The 24,163-nt window shown below is 50.0% G+C and overlaps 1 protein-coding gene across 2 annotated transcripts in view; it reads right to left on the bottom strand.

Annotated features, from left to right (window-relative positions):
* ASAP2 (ArfGAP with SH3 domain, ankyrin repeat and PH domain 2) overlaps positions 1 to 24,163 on the bottom strand; it is a 199,725-nt gene that overhangs the window by 11,431 nt on the left and 164,131 nt on the right. For both annotated transcript variants that reach the window (XM_030799579.1, XM_030799578.1), the window contains 8 exons: positions 20,837 to 21,026; positions 18,818 to 18,903; positions 16,755 to 16,870; positions 14,930 to 14,997; positions 9,982 to 10,095; positions 6,754 to 7,006; positions 4,086 to 4,220; positions 1,634 to 1,799 (listed from right to left, as the gene is read on the bottom strand). In XM_030799579.1, coding sequence (XP_030655439.1) covers positions 1,634 to 1,799; positions 4,086 to 4,220; positions 6,754 to 7,006; positions 9,982 to 10,095; positions 14,930 to 14,997; positions 16,755 to 16,870; positions 18,818 to 18,903; positions 20,837 to 21,026 — 1,128 coding nt within the window. The remainder of the gene's footprint in view (positions 1 to 1,633; positions 1,800 to 4,085; positions 4,221 to 6,753; positions 7,007 to 9,981; positions 10,096 to 14,929; positions 14,998 to 16,754; positions 16,871 to 18,817; positions 18,904 to 20,836; positions 21,027 to 24,163) is intronic.

The following is a 24,163-nucleotide window of genomic DNA, read 5'->3' as shown; positions in this document are numbered from 1 at the left end:
GGCTGGTCTCGAACTCCGGACCTCAGGTGATCCGCCCGCCTTGGCCTCCCAAAGTGCTGGGATTACAGGAGTGAGCCAAGGCGCCCGGCCCCAAATTCTTTATTGAGAGGTGGAATTGATGACTTCCTTGTGCCACTCCACAGTCCTCTCTGCCCCGACTGTGTCTGAGCTTGTAAATGAGCAGTAATGTATGGCGGAAGTCATTCCGTGCCAGCTTCCAGGGCCAGGCCTCTCTCTGGGCACCTGTTCTTGGACCTAGCCACCGTGATGTGAGGAAGCCCATGCCAGGGACATGTAGGTATTCTGGTCACAGCCCAGCTGAGAATCTGGCTGAGAGGCAGCATCAGCTACCACAGCGTGGGTGAAGAGGCTCTGACCGTGCCCCCCAGCCAACGAGTCACCTCCCATGTCCAACCACCCCCAGGCTTCAAGTCCTTTCAGTGAAGGCTCCAGATACTGTGGGGCAAAGACAAAGACCCCAAAGTACCATCCAAATTCCTGACAATCTGCCAGCAGAATAAACTGGCTGTGCCTCATGTCTGTCAGTTTGGTGTGGTTTGTTACTAGAACAACTGAAATTAGAGATGTCAATGTGAACTCATGGATTTCAATACAGAAATATACGGAATAGAGAGATAAGTGGTGTATGTATGTATCCAGGTACATGTGTGTATATTTCCAAGTTCTAACAGCTCAGAGGGCCTGTGTGCGAGCAGTGACTCTCCACCTAGCTCCCAGAACTTGGCCTCTAAATATCACTTCCACTAAAAGGAACCATTTCCCACCATAAAGATTCAGATTAAGAGCCACGAACTGGGGCCGGGTGCGGTGGCTCATGCCTGTAATCCCAGCACTTTGGGAGGCCGAGGCAGGTGGATCACGAGGTCAGGAAATCGAGACCATCCTGGCTAACATGGTGAAACCCCGTCTCTACTAAAAATACAAAAAATTAGCCAGGCGTGGTGGGAGGCACCTGTGGTCCCAGCTACTCGGGAGGCTCAGGCAGGAGAATGGCGAGAACCCTGGAGGCAGAGCTTGCAGTGAGCCGAGATCACGCCACTGCACTCCAGCCTGGGCGACAGAGCTAGACTCTGTCTCAAAAAAAAAAAAAAAAAGAGCCACAAACTGGACCCATCTGCAACAAAGGGCATTATTTGGACAAACAGCTAAGCTTGACCTGGCTCTAAGGATGGGGTGGTGTTTCTACATCCGTGTTAATTTCCTGATTTTGCAGGTGGTATTGTGTTATGTAGGACAATGTCCTTGTTTGTGGGAAATCCATGCCTCACACCACAGAGGGTCTATGTGTTCAAAACAACCTTGGGAAAATAGAAAGAAAACAGGAACAGAGACCACCTGGGGGGTGAGCAGCAAATAGAACCCAGAGGCCTTATGTGTTGAGCACACTTCATCTGAATTCATTCTGTGGACTTAAAATGTACATCTGTAAGACATTTTTACAGTCTAAAAATCCTCCAGTTATTTTTAAGACCCTTCAGACCCGAAGAATTAGTTATGTGGCACCCACGCTGAAGTAGGAGCCCTGGGGATTGCAAACGTTCCTCCAGAGCCCTTGGCAGGTGAGGTCAGAGGGCAGGAGCACGGGTGGCTGAGCTGGCCGGGAGCGGCTTACCCCGGCGCAGGCTTCTTCTGCGGGAGGCGGCTGGGCGGCTGTGGGGGCAGAGGTGGGGGCCTGCTCTGTGAGATCCCAGGCGGGGCAGGCTTGCTCGGCTGGCTCAAGGCTTCCATCACGCTGGGCGTCTTGGCAACGGGAGGGGGCGGCGTGGGGGTCAGGGGATCTGCGGAGGAACGGGAGAGACATGCAGAGGGTCAGCCACGAGGCTTCCCACTCAGGCCTCCTCACTGGAGGCTTTTCTGAGAAAGACTTCAGTTTTCTATTGCTATTTCCTAAGGAAAAACCTGCTGCTATTTCCTTGCCAGTTTTCAGAAAACTATTCGCAGGGAGGAAGCAGGGAGTCCTTTCCAAACTAATAAGGAAGCTGCGAGCCTTAAGTTAGGATGACAATTTTTCTATCAGCCCGTGAGTGAGTATTCTCTCAGCTAGAACTCCCTGGGGGAAAGCCAGCAGTTCCTGCTCTTGACTCTAAGACCCAACAGCAGGAGGCCAGGGCCCTCAGCTCTGCCTGAGGAAGCAGGGCCTGCTTTGCACATTGACTGACCTGTGGCCAAAGGGATGAGGCCCTGCCCACTTCATCGGGCTGCTAGGCAGGGTGGACCTGAGGAGAGATGGGAGCTACTAACAGTAACGGCTCCTCAGTCTCTGGAGTGGGTGGGTGAAGAGCTTTATTAGTGTTTACGTTTTACAGACGAGGCGGCTGAGGCCCACGGAGGGGAAGAGCTCTCTTCAAGGGTGGCAGAGCTGGTAAGACCTGCAGGGAGGCTGTGAGCCCAAGTCTCCTTCCTCCGTCTCTCCTCCCGTGATGGGCGTTGAGCCCTCTCTAAGTGTCGGGCTTATCATACTGGGCCTCAGGATGGGTAACACATAAGGCGCTGGATTTCCCTCTGCCAGGAAAAGCCAGGAAGAATGAGGCCTTCAGCTAAACAAAGAGGAACCTGGCGTGGGGAAAATGAAGGGATCCAGCTTATGATCTTTCTTTTTATCATTATTGTTTCCTTTTTCCAATTTAAAGGAAAACTCAAAAGGCTGACTCTAGCACACAAATGCAGCCCCAGGGCCACCAGACGGAGAGGCAGGAAAGTGGTTCCGGCCTTCTGTGTGTTCGCCTTGGAAACCTCTGAACACCCTCCCAGACCCACTGCTCCCAGCTCTGCCGCCAACATGTGCACACATGGCACCGACTAGCTGGGGCTGGGCTGCTTTTAATTTTAACTTATTCTAAGGAAGTCACAAGCACCTCGGCTCAGGAATTCTCATGCTCTGGAAGCAATGAAGCCCAGAGATGCTGGACTCCCCGCTCCAGGGCTGCTGCAGCAGGAGACGGGGCAGCGTCCAGGGCTCGCTTCTCTGATCCAGCTCTGCACACTGGAGAAAAACTTCTTCCTAAAAACCTCCTCCTGCTTCTCTCCCCAAGGTTTTCAGGACTTTCAACCACATGTTGACATTAAAGAAAACAGGCCAGGCTGGGTGTGGTGGCCCACACCTGTAATCCCAGCATTTTGGGAGGATGAGGCGGGTGGATCACTGGAGCCCAAGAATTCGAGCCTGGGCAACATAGCAAAACCCTGTCTCTACAAAAAATACAAAAATTAGCTGGGCGTGGTGGCTTGCACCAATAATCCCAGCTACTCAGGAGGCTAAGGCAGGAGGATCGCTTGAGCCCAGGAGTTGGAGGCTAAAGTGAGCCATGATTGTGCCACTGCATTCCAACCTGGGGGACAAAGAGAGACTCTGTCTTAAAAAGAAAAACAAGGCTGGGCACGATGGATCATGCCTGTAATCCCAGCACTCTGGAAGGCTGAGGCAGGTGGATCACCTGAGGTCAGGAGTTCGAGACCAGACTGGCCAACATGGCGAAACCCCATCTCTACTAAAAATACAAAAAAAAAAAAAAAAAAATTAGCTGGGCAGGGTGGCAGGCTCCTGTAATCCCAGCTACTTGGGAGGCTGAGGCAGGAGAATCTCTTGAACCCGGGAGGCGGAGGTTGCAGCAAGCCAAGATTGCGCCATTGCACTCCAGCCTGGGCAATGCAGTGAGACTCTTATCTCAAAAAAAAAAAAAAAAAAAGAAAGAAAAAGAAAAACAAAAAGCCAGATTCTAATCCAAGTGACCGTCCCAAAATATTGAAAGTCACCAAATGGCCAAAGGAAAAAGACACCCTGGGGTACTGTGTAAAGGAGGAAATGTTGCTGAAATGCTTTGGAAGACAGAGGAAGGGAGTGAGGAAGCTACCTGGTGGTGCAGTACGGGGACAGGCAAGGGTTTGCAGCTGTGACAAAGGAGGCTGGGGGAGCTGGGAGCCCTGCACAGGAGCCACAGGGAGCCATACAACACGGGACACTTGGCACGTGTCTGTGCCGGCAGCTGTGTGGCTCCAGAGAGCACCCCCCGCCATCCAGATCTACAAAGCCCATGGGCAAGAAAGGAAAAAGGAAAAAAACGTACTGGTAGATGTCACGCGAAGAGGGGGCAGCGGTGGATGGACAGCTGGCGGATCTGACGAAGATCGCTGCCGGCTTCCACCGTCCACACTTACAGAGTTTGTCTTCCACAGGGTGTTAGCAGAGGAGGCTGTCTGAACTGAACCCACATGCATGCACACAGACGCATGCACGCACACATACACGTGCACACACAGAACAAAAACAGAAACAGAACACTGCGTTATTGATCCTCCCCCTTATGAAACGGTCAGTATGACCCTTCTACCTAGAACCCTCAATGCTTTTACTCCTGTCTCCGGCATGTGGAAGATAGACACTGATACCTGCTAAACCAAAGAGGCTTCAAGGACTATTCTCAGCTGGTTTTCTCAATCCATGAAATTAAAATTCCTGAGTTTATTTCTGAAATATCAATATCATTTGAAGAAGGAAATAAACAGCCACAATGTTCTCTTGCAAACACTGCACTTGGAGCTTCTGGAACTTCTGCTCCTCTCCACCCTCCCACCGAGTCCTTCCCATGGGCCACGGGAGTCACCACCATGTGAAGAGGAGCACCATGTGCCCAGCTGGCACAGGTGGAGGGCAGAGTGCAAATCAGACACTAGAGGAGGGGCTCTCTCTCCCTCCCTCCAGCAAACATATTTCTGGCTGGAAGCAGACACAGATGACACCAATCAGGTTCAGGTGACTCACAAAAGAGATGGTATTTCCCAGGTAACAAGCCCTTCTTCTGCCTCACAAACCTCCAAGCTCAGGTGCACAGGGCCCAGGTGCCAGGTGTGACCCCATGCTGGAGGCTGTGCACGGCCTGTAGGGCAAAGGCTAGGCCTAGAAATGGGCCAGGTCACTGGGTCCAGAGAAAGCCTTCGAGCTCCTCCCATGGAGAGCCAGGTCTGCCCCAAGTGCAAGGCTGACACTGTCAACTCCATTTGCTATTTATTTGCATGTGAGAATTCCATCCAAGACCACACGTGGGCTACACAGAATGGGGGAGACGGCAGGTAAGGGGTATGACCTGTATCACTGGAAGAAGAAATGAAGCTAGGGACAGGAACGGCAAAAAGAAAAGGGAAAAAATCAAAATCCTCGAATTCCAAGACTTCGGGAAACCAGGAGATTAAGAGTTTACCCCTCCATGACCCAGCGGAACAAAATAAAATCTTTCCTCCTGTGACACACACAGCCAGCAAAAGCCACTGCTGGGAGGGAGGATGATCAAAATCATCTTGATTATGAGCTGTAGAAAATTGATGCCTGCCCGCAGGATCTGGGAGAGGCAGGGAGAAAGCTGTACCCACCCTGGGCCCTCACCAGCCAGCCTGGGGGTTTGACAAGGAGGAGATGCGACTGTGTGGCTTCATCTTGTAGCTGCCTTCTGTGCTCAGGGACGTCCTCATCAAGCCAGGGATGGACATGGTCTGGGATGTGGGGTGTGTGGGGACAGCAAGCAGCTGGCTTCTGGGCCTGCCTGGGGGAAGGACTGCTCTCAGCAGGTTTGTTCTTGGGGGTATGACTCAGTGACTCACACGACAGGTTCACTGTCACTTCTCTGGGCCTCCCTGAGTGATAGGGGCAGAGCCGTGTGAGGGTCTGTGAGACACCCAGGACGGCAGGGAAGACGGGCCCAGCCACGCAGCAGAGTGTACATGCAGCACAAAGCTGCAGCTGTCTGCTCAGCCCTGGGCCAGGTCTCCCGGCCTCAGCCACCCTCACCTACCGACCCAGCCTGCCCAGCTAGCAGCTACTGCATAAGGACAGTTTGGGATGTATTTGGGGACGTGGGGTCCAGTCTATCAGCGGCTCACAGCGGCCACAGGACCTGGATGCATGCTCTGTGCAGACTCTTGTCCCTCCTGGGCCGCCCTCCCTGCATCAAAGTCTCAGCAGCCCCCTTCATGTGGGAAACCTCTGAAGGCCGCCGCCACGACTGCAGCTCAGCCCAGAGCTGAGTGGGTCACTCGCCAGACCTGCCTTCAAGGAGCACCGCAGCCAGCTGCTCTTCAGGAATGAACCAATCACTTAACTTTTGGGAGCTTTGGTTTGCGTATTTCTAAAAACAGAAAGTGTCACCTGTTGAGTCAAACCCTCCAGGTTACAGCTGAGGTAAGAAAAGCATGCTTTTTGCCCTAAGACACTGGTAGGCCCACAGGGCTGGTTTTGTATTTTACAATTAGGCCAAGCATTGTTCCCCAAATTAGTATCATTTTATCCTTCATTTTATGGGGATCACTGGTAAAAAGTAACAGCAGGGGCCATGAGCTGGACCAGATGAAGGCAGAAGAGAAATAAAAAGGAAAGAACGAAGGCCTGGGAATGAGAGTGGAGAAAGGCAAACAGAAGGGCGCGGAGGGGAGACCTGCAGGAGTGTGTCTTTCGGCCCAGCCCCGGGAGCCCAGGTGGCCACCCCAGGCTGCCCTGGGGGAGTTCCCATGTTACCCAAGCCAGGCAGATGCCACAACTCTGCCCAGAATAAGAGTCAAATCAAGAGACTCTACCACTGTCTGGCCTGATAAGAATGATGGAATCCCTTTAGGAAGCAAACATAAAATAACTACAAAACAAAAGAGCCCAAAGGTCACTGAGTTGGAGGCAGGGCAGCCACAAACCTCCCAAACCACAAAACAATACCCTCTATATATTCACAGGGATGACTGACAGCTTCATACCTTTGCCAACATTCCGTGGAGGAAGGGGCGGGGCGCTGGCGGTGCTGGGGGCTGCAGGCTGGGCGGGAGGTGGGCTGCCACTTAGGAGGGCTCCATAAGTCTCATTCTGCAAGATGCTGGGCATGAAAGCCCTCTGCTTGTCTTTGGCAAGGTTTGCAGCATCTCTGGCCAAAGATACAGCGTTAGACTGAAGCTGGTTGGAGCCCAGCTGGTAGAAGCTGATGGGCCGGTCTTCCCGCCGGTTGGGACTGGGCTGCAGGAGAACATCGGGGCAGAGGCGTGTGAGACAGATATGAACTGCTCCTGGCGATAACATTCAACATAGGGGTGAAAACCTCACTGACACCAACTCTGCCAGGCCTGGTACCATTTGAGCTCTCAACTGTTGCCTGAGAGCTACAAGTTGCGTGAGAGCTGCAAAAGTGAAAATTCATTCCTCCTTGTGTCTTGTGAAGGAAACACACACTGATATGGTTTGGCTTTGTGTCCCCACCCAAATCTTATCTCAAATTGTAATCTTCACTTGTCGAGGGAAGGAGGTGACTGGATCATGGCAGCGGTTCCCCCCTGCTGTTCTTGGGATAGTGAGTTCTCACAAGACCTAATGGTTTTATAAGGCAGTTTTCCCTGCTCTCGCTTGCTCTCTCTTCTGCCACCCTGTGAAGAGGTGCCTGCTTCCCCTTCTGCCATGATTGTATGTTTCCTGAGGCCTCCTAGCCATGTGGAAGTGTGAGTGAATTAAACCTCTTTCTTTTATAAATTACTCAGTCTTGGGTATTAGGTATTTCTTTATAGCAGTGTAAGAACAGACTAGTACACATACACATACCAAAAAAGCTGTTAATTACAAGTTAAAATTCTCCATTCTGTGATGGATTTAAAATATAAGCTATTTATCTTATTAGCCGAAGTTATCTCAACCTAAGTCAGCATTTTCCCTGAAGTTCCCCTTCCTAAACATGCCTTCTTATGTTACCCCACAGGGTGGCCAGCTCTGGCCAGCCCGCTGCACTCAATCTCCAACAGCTATATGGCTCATTTAGTAGAGATCAATGTTTTCTTCCCATATGAACAGGAGCTCCTGAGATTCCTCCAAATCAGGGTTAGCAAACAGTGGCCTATGGGCTGCCACCTGTTTTTCATCAGTAGAGTTTCACTGGAACATAGCCATGTCCTGTCATTTAGATACTGTCTAAGGCTGCTTTTGAGCCATCCTGGCAGAGCTGAGTAATTGTAACACGGACTGTGACACCTTAGGCCCAAAGAGCCTAAAATATTTACTATCTGGCCCTTTAAGAGTCTGGCCACCCCTGCTCCCCCTGAAGGTCATGTTTGTTTTTGTTTTGTTTTGTTTTTGTTTTTGAGACAGAGTCTCGCTCTGTCGCCCAGGCTGGAGTGCAGTGATGCAATCCCAGCTCACTGCAAGCTCCACCTCCCGGGCTCACGCCATTCTCCTGCCTCACGCCATTCTCCTGCCTCAGCCTCCCGAGTAGCTGGAATACAGGCGCCTGCCACCACGCCTGGCTACTTTTTTTGTATTTTTTAGTAGAGACGGGGTTTCGCCGTGTTAGCCAAGATGGTCTCAATCTCCTGACCTCGTGATCCGCCCGCCGTGGCCTCCCAAAGTGCTGGGATTACAGGTGTGAGCCCCTGCGCCTGGCCGGTCATGTGCTTTCTTGGATGTGAATGCATGGAATGATGACTCAGGTAACTTAGATCTAACTTCTATTTCAAATGCCAGCTTCGTTAAACTAGATATGATTGTGAGCAAATGACTCAACCTTGCTGACCACATTCTTATCTGTTCACTGGATATGATGAGTGCCTTTCTAGCACAATGCCAGGTGCTTAGCAGGTGCTCCGTATGAACTGTGGCAGCCCTGCCTCCCCCTCACGGGACCAACACTTTCTAGGTTCTGGACAAACCAGTGGTTCAAACTCAGCTCAGGAGTGCAGAACTAAGCACCCAGTGGGTCTTCATACATCTTTGTAAATTGCAAAGCCCACGGCTGCTGTCTGCTGAGAATCAGGTGAGCAGCGTGGATAAGTCTTAGGACTCCAAACCAGCCCCTGCTCTTGCGCTTTTCCTTGGACTATGCAACCTGCTTCATCACTGCTCATAAAATGGGAATGTGGCACCTGACCGCTTGAATGAAAAGGCACGCTGGGGCAGATTGCTTCCAACTTTTTTTTAAGGCAGGTTAAGTATGAAATCAGTCAACTCTTCTCACTTTGACACTGTTTTGTAGCTAACTCAGTGAAGTAATTTCTTATTCTGTATTCTAAGAAGCAGTAAGTATGGATGTTAATTCCATGAGCAAAGACAGTCCAACAGATTTCAGAAATGCCGTTTGGTTACCTACTAACCTATCCATCTGTCTATCTAATTAGATATCCTCAATACACATCAGAACATTAATGCATTACAGAAAAAAAAAAAAAAAGCCAAACCATGAAAATGTGTTTAATGTGGCATTTGCCACTAATACAGCACAGAGCACATTCCAGGCATGCCTCGAAGCACCCTGCTGAAGGACAGATGGAAGTGGGTCACAGCTAGGAGTCAGGGCTTTGGGTCACACGCCTAAGTCTGACTCTCAGCTCCGAGTCCTGCGTGAAGGCAGCAACCTTCCTGGGGATCACCCCCATGTGTGAGGCAGTGAGTATGGTAAGAAGGGAGCTGGAGGAGGAGGCAAGAGCCTTCGTGCAGTCCCAAGGTTGCCTCTAAATAGGTGCTTCACTTTGGCCAAGTCAACTTTTCTCTTGAAGCTTCAATATCCCAAACTCATGAAGGAAGGGGTTGGACCCAATGAGCTCTAAAGGTCGTCTGATGATTTCAGTTGATGTTTTTTTAAGATCAACCAGGAGAATGTGATCACCTAGGCTGGGAGAAATCTGGCTCTTTACGATGTGACTCCATAGCAAGAGAGCTTCCTCTAAATCCACTGCAATCAACCCCCCTGCCACACACACCTTTCCTTTGTAGCAAAAGGCTGCCTATAAGTACATAATTAGCCATTCCTTTAAATTAATGGGTGCAGGAGCTGGGAGACAGGAGATGGTAGTGGGAAGGGTAAAACCAAGAGCCTACTGAGATCAATGAAAGCAAAAAGTAAGCTACATTTTCATTTCTATAAAACAGCTTTCTGCCTTAATTATAGATTAGGACCCGCACTGTTCTAGATGAAGCTGATCAAAACTCTTAATGGTTAGCAACCTGGCACAGACCTGTAATTTCTCATCCATGTCGTCGTCACTTTCATCCAGGTCTTCGTGGAGTAGTCGCCATTCATATTCAACGTGAACGTGAGAATTAAATCTTCCAGATAAGGCTTGGGTCAGCTGAGAGAACACAGGGATGGTCAGTGCTGCTGCTTATACACTCGGCCATGCATTTGGACCCACTGAGGTGTGCAGGCAGGAGGCCTGCCTTCTAGTCCAAGGCAAATTCATGGAAATCTCTGGGTCTCAGGTGAAGCCCCCACCCCTCTGCCTAATTCACAGGGTAACCTTGAAACTCAAAGCTGGTATGTCCCAGCAAAGGCTTTGTAAACTGTATTAGTTTTCATCCACAGTTCCCAGCTGGTAACTCTCAAATCCCTTGTTACAGTCTTCGGTTATAACACGGGGTGTTAAGGCCTCAGGAGACAGAATCTCTCTGAACTTCTCCTGCCCCAAGGCAGGACTCTTATCTTCCCCCGCTTTTCTGACTGTGGGTCTTAAGACCCTCCCCAGAGAGGGTCTCGCCCTATACCCTGGGGGAAGGGATGCTGACATCATGAAGCTTCCAAAAAATCCAAGAGGACTGGTTCTCCAGCTTCAAGATGGTGAACCACAAGAGGGTCCTGGAGGGTGCCGCCCAGGGAGGGCATGGAACCTCCACGTCCCTTCCCCCACACCTTGCCCTGTGCACCTCTCTCTCTGCATGCTTTGCAATATCCTTTATAATAAACCAGTAAACACAAGTCTCCCTGAGTTCTAGGAGCCACTCCAGCAAATTATTCAAACCCAAAGTGGGGGCTGTGGGAACCCCAGCTTGAAGCCGGTTGGTCAGAAGTTCTGGAGGTTGACTTGTGACTGGTGTCTGGGGTGGGAGACAGTCTTGGGGACTGAGCCCCCAGTCTGCGGGATCTGACACTACCTCCAGGTAGATAGTGTCTCATTGAACTGCAGGACAGCCAGCTGGTGTCTGCTGCTTGTGAAACTGCCTTTGCAAGAACATGGTAGTGATAAAAGTCTAGCATGGCTGACTCCATCTTGCTTCTGGTCTCACAGACTGGCTGTCCTCCTTTATTCCTGGGCACAGACCAAGCTAACCATGGGAAGAATTTAGCTTGTGGTGTAAGTTTGAATCAAGGATGGTAACAGTCCCTCCCTAAAACTGACTCTGTTCTTTTTAATTTTTTTAAATTATACTTTAAGTTCTAGGGTACATGTGCACAACGTGCAGGTTTGTTACATATGTATACATGTACCATATTGGTGTGCTGCACCCATTAACTCATCATTTACATTAAGTATATCTCCTAATGCTATTCCTCCCCCCTCCCCCACCCCGACAGGCCCCAGTGTGTGATGCTCCCCGCCCTGTGTCCAAGTGTTCTCACCGTTCAATTCCCACCTATGAGTGAGAACATGCAGTGTTTGGTTTTGTCCTTGCAATAATTTGCTCAGAGTGATAGTTTCCAGTTTCATTCATGTCCCTACAAAGGACATGAACTTATCCTTTTTTATGGCTGCAGAGTATTGCATGGTGTATATGTGCCACATTTTCTTTTTTCTTTTTTTTCTTTTTCCACTGTTCAAGGTTTATTGGGGGTTTTAGTTGGTGTAACACTTGGATAGTTGGTTGCACTGTTTATATGTACATCTTTTTATGTTATATGGTAATGTACACTACTGATATATATATAGTTCACAAAATAAGATCCTTTGGAACAATTATGCACAAGACATATGATATTGGATTTATACACTGGATCCCAGGATGTGACTGATTGGGAAAAAATGTTGGACTAGGCATGTTCAGTGAAGGAGCCAGGAAGTTATATAACACACGGTAAACATCCACCTGGCTCAAGGGGCAAATGCAGCATGTACAGCATTGGCAGTGGTGCATCAGAGGTGGCAGAACTATTTCACGCTAACCAGTTTAGGACTACACAAGATTAATACTATGTGCCACATTTTCTTAATCCAGTCTATCATCGATGGACATTTGGGTTGGTTCCAAGTCTCTGCTATTGTGAATAGTGCCGCAATAAACATACATGTGCATGTGAAAACTGACCTCTGTTCTTGTCAGGGAACTTGAAAGTGCCTTTGGAAGACTAATGACAAGCCTCAAGATTAGGATTATGGGAGGGGTCTGAATTCTGCTAAAACCTAGGTGCAGCTTGCCTCTCTATTAATGTAATTGTTTACCATCCAGTGGAGTAGTTCACACCTGTAATCCCAGCATTTTGGGAGGCTGAAGCAGGAGGACTGCTTGAGCCAGGAGTTTGAGACCATCTCAGGCAACATAGCGAGACCCCATCACTACAAAAAATTTAAAAACTTATTTAGCCAGGCGTGGTGGCATGCATTTGTAGTCTCAGCTACTCGGGAGGCTGAGGTGAAAGGATCACTTGAGCTCAGGAGTTTGAGGCTGTCTACGGGCGTGCCATTGCACTCCAACCTGGGCAACACAGAGACACTGTCTTTACAAAAAAAAAAAACTGTTTACTGCACCAGAGGCCATGATATTTGTGACTTCCCCAACTGATCCTATAGATAACATATCCTAAGACTGATCTTTTGAGATATTTTTTCAGACTTTTGCATCCTGGTGACCAGCTGACTCCACTGAACCTGACTCATGACTCAACCAGTCCCGTGGCCCCCACTGAGATGATATGCAGTGGACAAGGGCTGTTTCTCACACTCTTATGATTTCACTCCCAACCAATCAGCAGCACCCATTTCCTAGCCCTCTTGCCCATCCAACTATCCTTGAAAAACCCTAACCTCTGAGCCTTTGCGGGCACACAGTTGAGTAATAATTCCTGTCCTCCCACCGCTCAGCCAGCTTGCCATAATTAAACTCTTTCTCTACTGCAATCACACTGTCTCACAAATTGGATTTAATCTACGCAGCAGGCAAGAAGAACCTGTCAGGCGACAACACTTGGTGTACGGGGTGGGGGGAACCCCATACCTTTGGTCACAGCAGCCTGCTTCTGTATTGCTTGTTGTGACAACAGCGTAACCGTAGAGAAAAAACAGGGCTAGAGAGTTTTCCCCAAAACAACAGGCAAAGGATATTTCAGATCTAAAGGATGCTGATCAGCCTGCAAGTATCCATACTCCACATGGGAGAAAGCTCAACCCCAGGAGAATGAATGTGCTCATTCACTGTGAACCCAGCCTTTTCAACCAGGATGAGAGAATTAAACGCTGTAGAAAATGATCTGAGTGGCTATTTTCTCTGTTCTCTCAAGGAAGGTAGATAGCTAGTTCCGTTCTACATGTGCAGAAAAGAAGTTAATTCATTACACACTATGGGTGTCTTAGGACCTCAGGGCTTAATTTCCCCCATAACCAGATAGTAGCTACATGACCCTGGGCAAGTCACTTAACTTTCCTGTGACTGTTTCCTCATCTGTAAAATGAGGACAACAGCAGAAACTATGTTGTAAGGTAGTTATGAAGATTAAATGAGCTAGGTCAGGTGCGGTGGCTCACGCCTGTAATCCCAGCACTTTGGGAGGCCAAGGCGGGTGGATTGCTTGAGGTCAGGAGTTCGAGACCAGCCTGACCAACATGGGGAAACCCCGGCTCTATTAAAAATACAAAAATTAGCTGGGCGTGGTGGCAGGTGCCTGTAATCCCAGTTACTCAGGAGGCTGCGGCAGGAGAATTGCTTAAACCTGGGAGGCGGAGGTTGCAGTGAACCGAGATCATGTCACAGCACTCCAGCCTGGGCGACAGAGTAAGACTCCATCTCAAAAAAAAAAAAAAAAAAAAAGATTAAATGAGCTAGTGGATGTACAGTGCTTAGAAAGAGGACCTGTTACTTATCTTACACTTGTATAGCATTTATTAATAGTTCTTTTTTTTCTCCCCCAGGCTGGTGCGCATTGGCATAATCATGGCTCACTGTAGTCTTGAACTCCTAAGGTCAAGTCGATTCTCCCACCTCAGCTTCCCCAATAGCTGGGACTGCAGGTGCGTGCCACCACACCCAGCTAATTTGAAACTTTTTTTGTGGAGATGGCGTGTTGCTCTGTTGCCCAGGCTGGAGTGCAGTGACACCATTATGGCTCATTGTAGCTTTGAACTCCTGGTCTCAAAGTGATCCCCCTACCTTAGCCTCCTGGGTAACTGGGGCTACAGGCATGCTCCACCATGCGTTGCTAATTTTTAAATCATTTGCAGAGACAGAGTCTCACTATGTTGCCAGGCTGGTCTCGAATTCCTGGCCTCAGGCCATCATCCCCCACCTCAGCCTCCCAAAGCTTTGAGATTACAAGGCGTGAGTCACTGTGCCTGGCCTTAATCTATTTACTGAGCACTGTGTGTCAACTGCTTTACAGCATTTGAGAATAATTCTCACAACAACCTTATATACTGGTATAACTGACTGCACTTTAGAAATAAGGAAACAGCCTAAGAGAGTTTCCTTCCCAAGCCAAATTGGGGAGTCCACGGCAAGGCCAGGGCTGCCTGGCCTGGTGGGCTCTTTCTACTGCCTACGTGGTCTTTTCTTCCAGAACAGGAAAAGATGGTGTTGAGCAACCCACATGATCTGGGGCTGAGGAACAAAGAAAGGAGGTTGGCCTTGATGTCCTGCAAAGTAGCAAGTAAATAGCTTATGGAGGCCACAGAACAGGCCCCTGTGGTGGCCTCGGGCCTCTGCTCTAGTTGTCCCACCACACCAGTGATGTTATCAACATGGCCAACCAGCAAACACTGACTCACACCCCAAGTCTCACTACGAGGGGTGGGTCCCCCTAGGTTTCCCTATAGACTCCCTAGCACGCTTTCTCCAAGGCAGGCTGATTCTGGGCTCATCCCATCCGCAACACTGAGCTCTGCTCAGGCCACTGGTTCACAGCAAACCCTGCCCAAGGAGGACAGGCTTGGCTCCCTGTCCCGTGACAGGTGCCCCACCCCGTCCTTGTGGCGGGAGACTCACCAGCTCCTCACAGTGCTCGTGCTTGAGGCGCTTGGCAATGTCCAGCGGAGTCTCTCCTGACTCGTTTGCTAAAAGTCAAGGGCGAGCAAAGGAGGTGTTAAAGCAAAACCCAGCAAAGGCCTGACATCCAGGACAATTTTTAAAAGGAACAGAAAGGCAGCACTAAATTAAATTGGGCCTGGTTAATGAAATCCATAGTGAGTTTGACCTAGTCGAGGCTGAATGTATCTTGTAGTTGTATAGAACTGCAGCTAAATACAGAAGGTAAAACTTTAAAAGACAAAGTTTGAACTAATCAAGAAACTAAAATTGGCCAGGCACAGTGGCTCACGCCTGTAATCCCAGCACTTTGGGAGGCAGAGGTGGGCGGATCATTTGAGGTCAGGAGTTCGAGACCAGCCTGGCTAACATGGTGAAACCCCATCTCTACTAAAAATATAAAGATTAGCCAGGCACGGTGGCACACGCCTGTGGTCCCAGCTACTCAGGTGGCTGAGGCAGGAGAATCGCTTGAACCTGGGAGGTGGAGGTTGCAGTGACCCAAGATCGCACCACTGCACTCTAGCCTTGGTGACAGAGCGAGACTCTGCCTCAAAACAAACAAACAAACAAACAAAAAAAAACAAAAAAAAAACACCAAAACAAAAACTAAAACCGTTGAAGCAGCCACGTAATTAAAATCCACAACCGAACTGTAACTCGTTGAATAAAGAGATTCATCATAAACCTCTAATGAAAAGCGCTGCTAACCTAGTTCCATGTACTGGAATATAACAAACTTTTATACCTTCTCTCAAGCAGTCTATAACCTTGACAGTATATACTTTATTTTTTTATTTTTATTTTTTGAGATGGAGTCTTGCTGTGTCGCCAGGCTGGAGTGCAATGGTGCAATCTCAGTTCACTGCAACCTCCGCCTCCCGGGTTCAAGTGATTCTCCTGCCTCAGCCTCCCAAGCAGCTGGGCCTACAGGCGGCCGCCACCATGCCCAGCTAATTTTTGTATTTTTAGTAGAGACAGGGTTTCACCATGTTGGGCAGACGGTCTCGATCTCTTGACCTCATGAGCCACCCACTTTGGACTCCCAAAGTGCTGGGATTAGAGGCGTGAGCCACTGCGCCTGGCCTATACTTTCTTCTAAATAAGCCTCAGTCAATGAGGTCTGATATTAGCTTTTTAATGATAAGCACGGCTATCAGGCAGATGTGTGTCTTTTTTCTATTCTTTCCTCTTTATTTAATAGTCCTTCAAAAATACTTCCTCCTGAGGGGATAACAGCTGCATGCCCTCAAGGCACAACTGTGCCTTGGCTGTTGGCACATCGGGGTCCTCGAGAGAGGGAGGGAGGGACCGGGCCAAGTAACAACCAGGGCCCTTCGTGGAGGAAGCAGTGGTGCAAATGAAAGGAGAGGGCAGTAAACAGCATCTCCCCCTGTAATCCGTCTAAACCCAGGGCCAAGAAAGGGGCCAAGTGTGGCCTCAGGTGGGGGTGAGTAGGCTCAGGGTGTGTGAACAGGTCAAAATTCCCCAACCTTGTCCAAATTCACCTGGCATCCGTGAGAGCTGCAAGACCCACCCTTTGCTTGTTTTACGATCTGTAAAACGCCTGTAAATGTGCCCAAAGTCTAAGTAACAGATGGTGAATGCAGCCTCGTGCAACAGGCAGGGAGAGGCTCTTTCTCATTAGTGGTAGGTTCTCCTTCTCTTTGGCACTAACAGGAGCCCACAGGGTCGGCCCTGTTTCCAAGAGCAGCGCTTGGATGGCAGACAGAAGGCAGAGGCCAGGGTGCAGCCGAGCCCACCCCCGGGGCCCGGGCCCACTCACCTATCTCGATGGAGGCCTTCCCCCGCAGGAGCAACTTGAGGCACTCGGCATTGTCGGTCAGGCAGCAGTAGTGCAGGGCTGTGCTGCCTTTCCCTGTCTGTTTATCCAGGTTCCCACTGCCCGAGAACAGGATCAGAGAGAGAGCATAGTGTGTCACAGGCTGGACGACCAGGGACTGCCTGGCAGGGAGCCTGGGGTACGTGCACAGGAGAGGCAGACAGTCCCCGAGTGAACGGTTTCTGTAAATCATCCCCAAGGTGGTGGGACCTGACACCATCCCTGTCTACATGGCTGGGGAAGCCTTAGAAGAAGGTCATCAGGGAAATAACACGATGATGGCATAAGAGGTCAAAAGGGGAGGGGGGCATCCCTGCTGTTGCTGAGCATGTGGGGCCAAGGCAGGGGCAGTGCACTACCTGGGTGAACCTAGAGCCCAGCGTCCTTCTCACGTCCCACGGCTGCGCCCAGAGGCTGCCGTGCTAGGCTGGCCAGCTGTGCTGGATGCAGGGCCTCTAGATGCCTGTGTGACACATCCATCCTGTCCCATGGGAGGACGGAGGCTGAGCTTTTCTCTATCATTATTTGATATTCCCTCCAGGAAAAGGAAAAGTCACTTTCCCAAAGCCCAGAGTCCCCAGGCTCCTCAGCCTGTTTGCCCTGGCAATACCCTCTGAAAACAGGCTAAAGGGGAATCTTGAGATTTTCAAAAGTTCTTCCAACATATCACGTGACCAGGTCATCCACAAAAGGTGCTCAGGCTCGGCAGACATGGCACAGGCCCTCAACCCTAGCAAGCATGGCCACTGTCACATTCTGAGGAGGGGCAGTGAGCTCTGTGCCCCTGCACAAAGTGGAGACAGAAGGGCGACCTCAGGAAGTGGCACCTGCTGCTTCCATAAGAAGGAAACCAGTTACATTTTCAATGTAAAAAAAGGAGCTTCTTTTTTTCACCAAATTGTGGGCATGGCGGGGGGGCTTCATTTTCAGAATTCTCCCCCACTTTTGTCCTCCTTCCACTCTGGAAAAAAAGAAACTGGGACTTTCCCTCTCCTGCCCCCTGAAAATGTGCATGGAGGGAGAGGCATCACGCAGCTATCAACCAAATGTTTATGGAACCCCTGCTGCGTTCTAGGAGCCGGGCTGGCACTCAGAGATGGGGCATCAAGGCAACTTCCACCACGAGTCCAGTGAACTCTGGCTCCTCAGGAAGAAGCTGCAGGTCTTGGGGCTGACCGCCCCATACTCCCCTACTTTCTGGCCATTTCTTCACTCCTCTGCTCAGAAATGGGAGGAAAAAGCAGAGGACACAAAATGCAAACTATCCCATGGCTTTTGCATTTTGGAATTTTCCATTTCCTTTGGAGCAATTTCTGTGGCTTTTAACAGCACCTCCTCCTCCTCCAGTACACACATGGCTCAAACCATGATCGGGGAGTCAAAATACACGTTGAGGGGTCTTGAAGTCCAGCCTTCAGCTGCCAGGCAGGTAACACATGACTGAAGCAATATGCACCAAATCACGGGGACTCCCAATCTGTGGTAAACTGCCTGTGCACATCTCTAATGGCCATTTCTAAGCAAAGCATAAAAACAACTTCTCGACCCAAACAAAACACCCATAATCCAGTGCTCTGGTTTCTAATCTCTGGCTCAGACCATGGCTAATGTGTGGATCGCTCCTTGCCTGCTACCTCCCTACTGCTCAGGACACTCTGCTTGTGCAGTGTGATGACCTGGCTCACAGGATGAGCGAGGACTGCCCCTGTGCACAGAGGGTGGTCATGGGGTCCCCAAGTTCAGCAGCCATATCTACTAGGTGTCTCCCTGAGTACCAGACACTAGAAGTTGGACCCTGCTATTACCACAAAAGAGTTTCTAGTGCTTTTTTAAAGGATTGCCATGGAGTACCTCACACTTGGCAGTCCTTTTTCTGTCTTTAATTCATGTTTAGAACTGGGTAGGTTCTCTTGACAACACATCAGAAGGGATGACGCAGCGTCTGATTCCTTCCCCAGAAATACCAAGGAGAAAACAAGTGCCTCCCTTAATTTCAGAACACCTACCTGTTCTGAACTAAAAAGTCTACAATGTGAAGAGAGGTTCGATCCACGGATCTGACTGCAAGGTGGAGGGCCGTTTCATCCGGCTCCTGGAAAACCAAACAAAGGCATTCCGGAATTCTAACGGGAGCATTCAATTCTGTGTCCGACACCGGTGAAAACGTGTATAACTCTTCCAAAAGTCTTTTATCTTTCCCTTCGAGAAACTTGTCTCTTAGAGTCTCTTTAATCTCTACACAAGCTCTTTGCCCTTGGGAATGTGCAATTTGGAGATTGGTCCTGTTTCTCCTGACTCCATGGGAAATAAATGAGAAGTTCAGGAGTTTCATTTCTAAGTCCTCTCAATCAACCTGTCCCCATCCCTGCATCAGCACCACAAGGCAGATCCCTGCCTGCAAGCAAGAATCTTGTTCAAAGGATCCAGGAAGGTCCCCCAGGCCACCTACAATCCAATCCCTTTACCTGCTCCTTGAGTAGAAACTTATGTTTCTTAAGCAGGCTTAAAGTTTTGAATTCTACACTTACAGACAAGGCTACGAATGCTAATAACTGTGCTGTCACCAACTCATACTGGGGATTCCCCAACTCCACTGCCTTTTCTGAAAGTACACCTGGCAGGTGGCGGAGAAGAGATGAACAAGGATTGTTTCAGCAGGTGGGTGGGCGAGAGAACCAGAGATCCAGAGGACAGGAGGTGAGGGCAAGGGGAGGTGCTTCCCAGGCTGCCTGCCCTGCCTGCTCGGCCCTCTGGCTGTAGCACAGCTCAGTGCTGGGCACCCTCCACACTGCATGGGTGGGCATGAGTTCTTTCTGGGGATGGGAAGAGAGTGGGACCAGCCCAGAGCCTGCATGGACATGCCTGTCACCAAGAGAAAGATGCTGCAGCCGTGAGGCATCCTTGCTGATAGGCAGCCAGCCCGGTCCTGAGGTCAGGAGGTTCCAGGGGACCAAATGTGCGTCTACAGGGCATTTGTGGACCCGAATCTGGACACATGCCACCCCCACTTGGGTGCTGGTATGTTACTGCAAACCCACTCCGGCTGGATGCCCACCCTCTCAAGAGAGATCCCCCAGGAAAGGAGGGGTCTTATTCCTACTCTATTCCCTCTGATGGGGAGCACAGTGTGGTGTGGGTTCCAGGGAACCGCCCCTCTCAGAGAGCTTCTCTCATTAGCATGAAGCTCAGGTTTAACCTGCTCGCAGATGAGGGGTCCCTCTCAGTCTGTCTAGCTTCTGAGATGTCTTCTCCTCCACCTGGGGATGGGCTTTCTTTCCAGAGCTGGCATTACATGTTTGGTGTAAGACTAGGTGGGTACAAAGTTTTAGACAAGCAGAATGAGTCCTGCAGATCTACTGCACAGCCTGGTGACTCCAGGGAAGAACTACATAGTGTCTATTTCAAAACTGAGTCAATTTTAAATGTGCTCTCCATTAAAAATGGATGAGTATGTGAGGTAATGGATATGTTAGCTAGCTTGATTTCATCATTCCATGATGTAAACATACATCAAAAACATCACACCGTACCACATGAACATAGATAAAATTATTTGTCTACTGAAAAGAAAAAACCCTAGTTTATTCTACCCCAGTACCCCTATCCGTGCCGTCTTCCCCTGGAGAATTACCCAGCTTTGGTCAGTATTGCTGATTCCACTGACCCGCCATGGTGCCCCAGTTTTTCTTTTTTTTTTTTAATTGAGACAAGGTCTCACTCTGTCGTCCAGGCTGGAGTCCAGTGGCACAACCACGGCTCACTGGAGCTTCAAATTTCTGGGCTCAACCGACCCTCTCACCCCACAGCCTCCTGCGTAGCTGGGACTACAAATGTACACACCATGCCTGGCTTACTTTTTTTTTTTTTGTACAGATGGGGCCTCCCTATGTTGCCCAGGCTGGTCTCAAACTCCTGAGCTCAAATGATCCTCCCGCCTTGGCCTCCTAAAGTGCTGGATCCCAGGCATGAGCCACTGTGCCCGGCTTTTTTTTTTTTTTTAAAGTAGCAACAACCCACACTCTTACATGTCCGTTGGCCAGTGGGATTTTTTCCGTAAGATCCACACCGTCAGCATAAGCTTGGAGCAATCCAAAAATATCTCTCGTTTTGACGGCCTCGCAAAGGCTGTGAAGCTTCGCCGCGTTATCTGTGTGCTTCTTCCTTGAGTATCTCCTCTCGATGTACTTAGCTGTGATGTAGTCCTTTCTTGCATTCCTGAAGCCAAACATAATTGCCTTGCAAATCATGAAGGGCCTCTACCTGCCGTCCGGCATCCCTTTGTCTAAGGCCACGTTAATGGTTCCTGCGCCACCTCCCTGGTAAGCAGCGCTGGCCCCGAAACACAAAGGAGCGGCCGCCATGTGGTTCTATGGCTGCACTGGTCCTCACTGCGATCTCATGGGAGCTGGCCAGGGGGACAACTCCCCCATGTTCTCTTGGCCCAACTGCCTCTCTGCCTTGTCTCCCTCCCCTCACTCCTAAGTTCCGTATCTGATCTCCCTGTCGCCCTCGTCACCTCCACGCCCTTCTTACCCAGATCCCTCCACTCGGCATGCCCTGTGCCTCCTCCTCCAGGAAGGCCCTGCCCCTGCCATCCAGGCAGCCCTGGCCAACCTCTGTTCCAACATTCTCTCCATGAAGGCCTGCCTGCCTGACTGCCCGACAGGCCCATGAGCTCCTTGGGGATGGACTATGACCTCTCTTTTGTAGGCACCGTGCCTGGTATGAAAGGCACTATCAGATGAACCAAAATGAAATGACAGCCCTCTTTGTGTTCTACTTTCTGGCCTTTATGTGGCAACATGCTCAGACTCCACCCCATCCAAAGAGCCTAGAGAAGCAGGAACAAAAGCAGGCCAAAGACGCCTGAATTCAAATTCCATTCCCACCACACACTGCTGCTTTGAACTTGAATAAGTATTTCATCTCTCTAGACTTGTAAGTTTGACTTGCGAAAACGCACACAATACATCCTCACAGTAGCACCATGAGACATACATGCATCAAGACACCTGTAGCACACACAGTGGGTCCCGGGCCTTGGAAAGACCCAATGAACTTACAAGAGGGAGAGCAAGAGAAACAGCAGCTCACTGGTCACAGAGTACATGCATTTTACAATCCCAATTCTGAAGGTTGAGAGTCACTGCCCAGGGACTCCTTGAATCTTGAGAATCAGGCAAGAGCCAGGCAGGGGCAGATCAGTTGCATCTGTTTGTAACACAGCACTGCCTACAAGCCGAGGACGCACGCAGCTGCTCCCCTTCGAGCTGGAGTACCCGCACGGTTCCCTCCTGACCTCCTCTCTCTCACTCAGCTGACTATGGCAAGGGGCCATGGCTGCTGGAGCAGTTGTTGACTTTTCTGTACCTGCCCTAAATCCCTGTGGAACAACTGGCCCCCTAGAAGGGGAGCCTGAGCCCCCTGGACATGCAACTGGAGGCAGGGAGTGGATCCTGTCTACCCTGGGGTCCCTTGAAGATGGGCCAGCCTAAGATGAGAAGCCATTACTCCCACAGCACCCAGATGGAACCGAGCAGGCAGAGGTCTCTTGCCAATGTCTGCCAGGCCTCAAGTCTGCTTGCCCTTGGGTGCATGTGGCTCCTGGACACACCGCAGCGTGAGGCTGGCTGGTGCAGCTGGAGAGGAAATCACACCCCAGGGTGCCCGTTCCACCTGAGCAGGCAGCATGCTTCACAGCCCAGGAAGGACTTCCAGGGGCACCTGGTGAACTTGTGCTCTGGCACTTTCCATCACACTGCCTCCCTCCTGCTCCGGCTCCAGTTCTGCCCACTCTACAGGGCCTAGGTTAAGGTGGGTGCCTCAAGTTCCCCCGGCACGTGCTCCCCGTCCACATAGCGCTAACCTGTGCACTGAGCTCACTGTGGTGCTGGCTGACTTGTGTGTGAGATACATGGTCTCAATGGATTCCCTCCATAGTGCCATGAGTTTTCATCTCTATCTGTAGGCACAACAGGCCCTCAAATAACATCATTTCGTTATAACGTTAAGAAAAAAATCAATTCCCAGGCAGGGTCCCTGTCTGTGTTGCGTCTACCTGGGTTTTCTCTGGGCACTCAGGTTTCCCCTACATCCCGAAGCTGTGTGCACTCGGCTAACTGCTGGGTCTCAAAGGCCCCACTGTGAGTGAGTGTGGATATGGGTGTGACTGCGTCCCACAGTGGGACGGGGTCCTGTTCAGGGCTTGTTCCCACCCTGGACCTCAGCTGCCAGGACATGCTCCGGCCACCTGTGACCCTGAACTGGAATAAGTGGGTGAATCATTATCTTACTGGTTTTTATGATCTTTCTTTATCCCACTTAGTAGCCAGAATCTTTCCTAAATGTATGCATAGCTCATATTTCAATGTTTAATATTAGAAGTGTTCTGGGCCTTTATTCAGAAGTTTGGTGATGTTCTCATGATCAGAAATACGTGGTAGGAACTGAACTCTGGTTTACATCAATCGGCATAGGGTAAAACTGGTTTCCTATACATCATTTTGCTTAAAGTCACAGGTTTCCAGAAACCTTCGAGTTTCTGGAACATTGATGATTTACTGTACACTGAAGTCCATAGAGGGAAACTGGATTCTGTTTCCTCAGGCAGCTGGTGGGCCTACAAGGGAAGACACATTTTATTCCTGGAGGTTCTCCTCTCAGGGCCTCCAGCACAGTGTGACACCCAGGGAGATGCTCCATTCCTAGCCTGGTGAGTGTCATGGTGGGCAGCCCGTTTAATGATATAAATGCCTCTTCTGACAGGCAGTTAGACTGGACAGTTGTCCAGTTTCATGCACTTTCAATCATCACTGTGGGACAATCATTACTGCGACCTCCACAGGAAGGGGATAGAGAGAAAGTGGACTTCCTTTACTTGTTTTTTAATGTATTTACTCATCTGCCCAGGGCTTGGAGGCCCCGAAGGCAGTTCCTACACAAACGTGGGCACAGGTCTGTTTAACTCCACACATGCCCCCTGGTTTTGTGAAGGAGGTTTGCTTTGCTAATGTGATCCCTCAGACGGGGTTTCACCGTGTTAGCCAGGATGGTCTCGATCTCCTGACCTCGTGATCCGCCCGCCTCGGCCTCCCAAAGTGCTGGGATTACAGGTGTGAACCACCGCGCCCGGCCCTCCCTCTTTTTTTTAATGACAGGCTTTTGCAGAAAAACAATTAACATAATGATACATTTGGTGTTCCAAGGAGGGGCTTTCCTTACACTTCTCAAGGACAGGGTATGTATAATGGTCCCAAGTCACAGGGAGAAACAGTTCTGGCTCCTGTGAGCAAATACAAGCCTAGCTTGCTGCTCCACCTCCCCCAGTTACACGTTCCTGACACCCCCAAGAT

This window comes from Nomascus leucogenys, chromosome 19 (genome assembly GCF_006542625.1).
Source record: "Nomascus leucogenys isolate Asia chromosome 19, Asia_NLE_v1, whole genome shotgun sequence".
In the NCBI taxonomy this organism is placed as follows: Eukaryota; Metazoa; Chordata; class Mammalia; order Primates; family Hylobatidae; genus Nomascus; species Nomascus leucogenys.
This window is presented reverse-complemented; position numbering and strand designations above follow the sequence as displayed.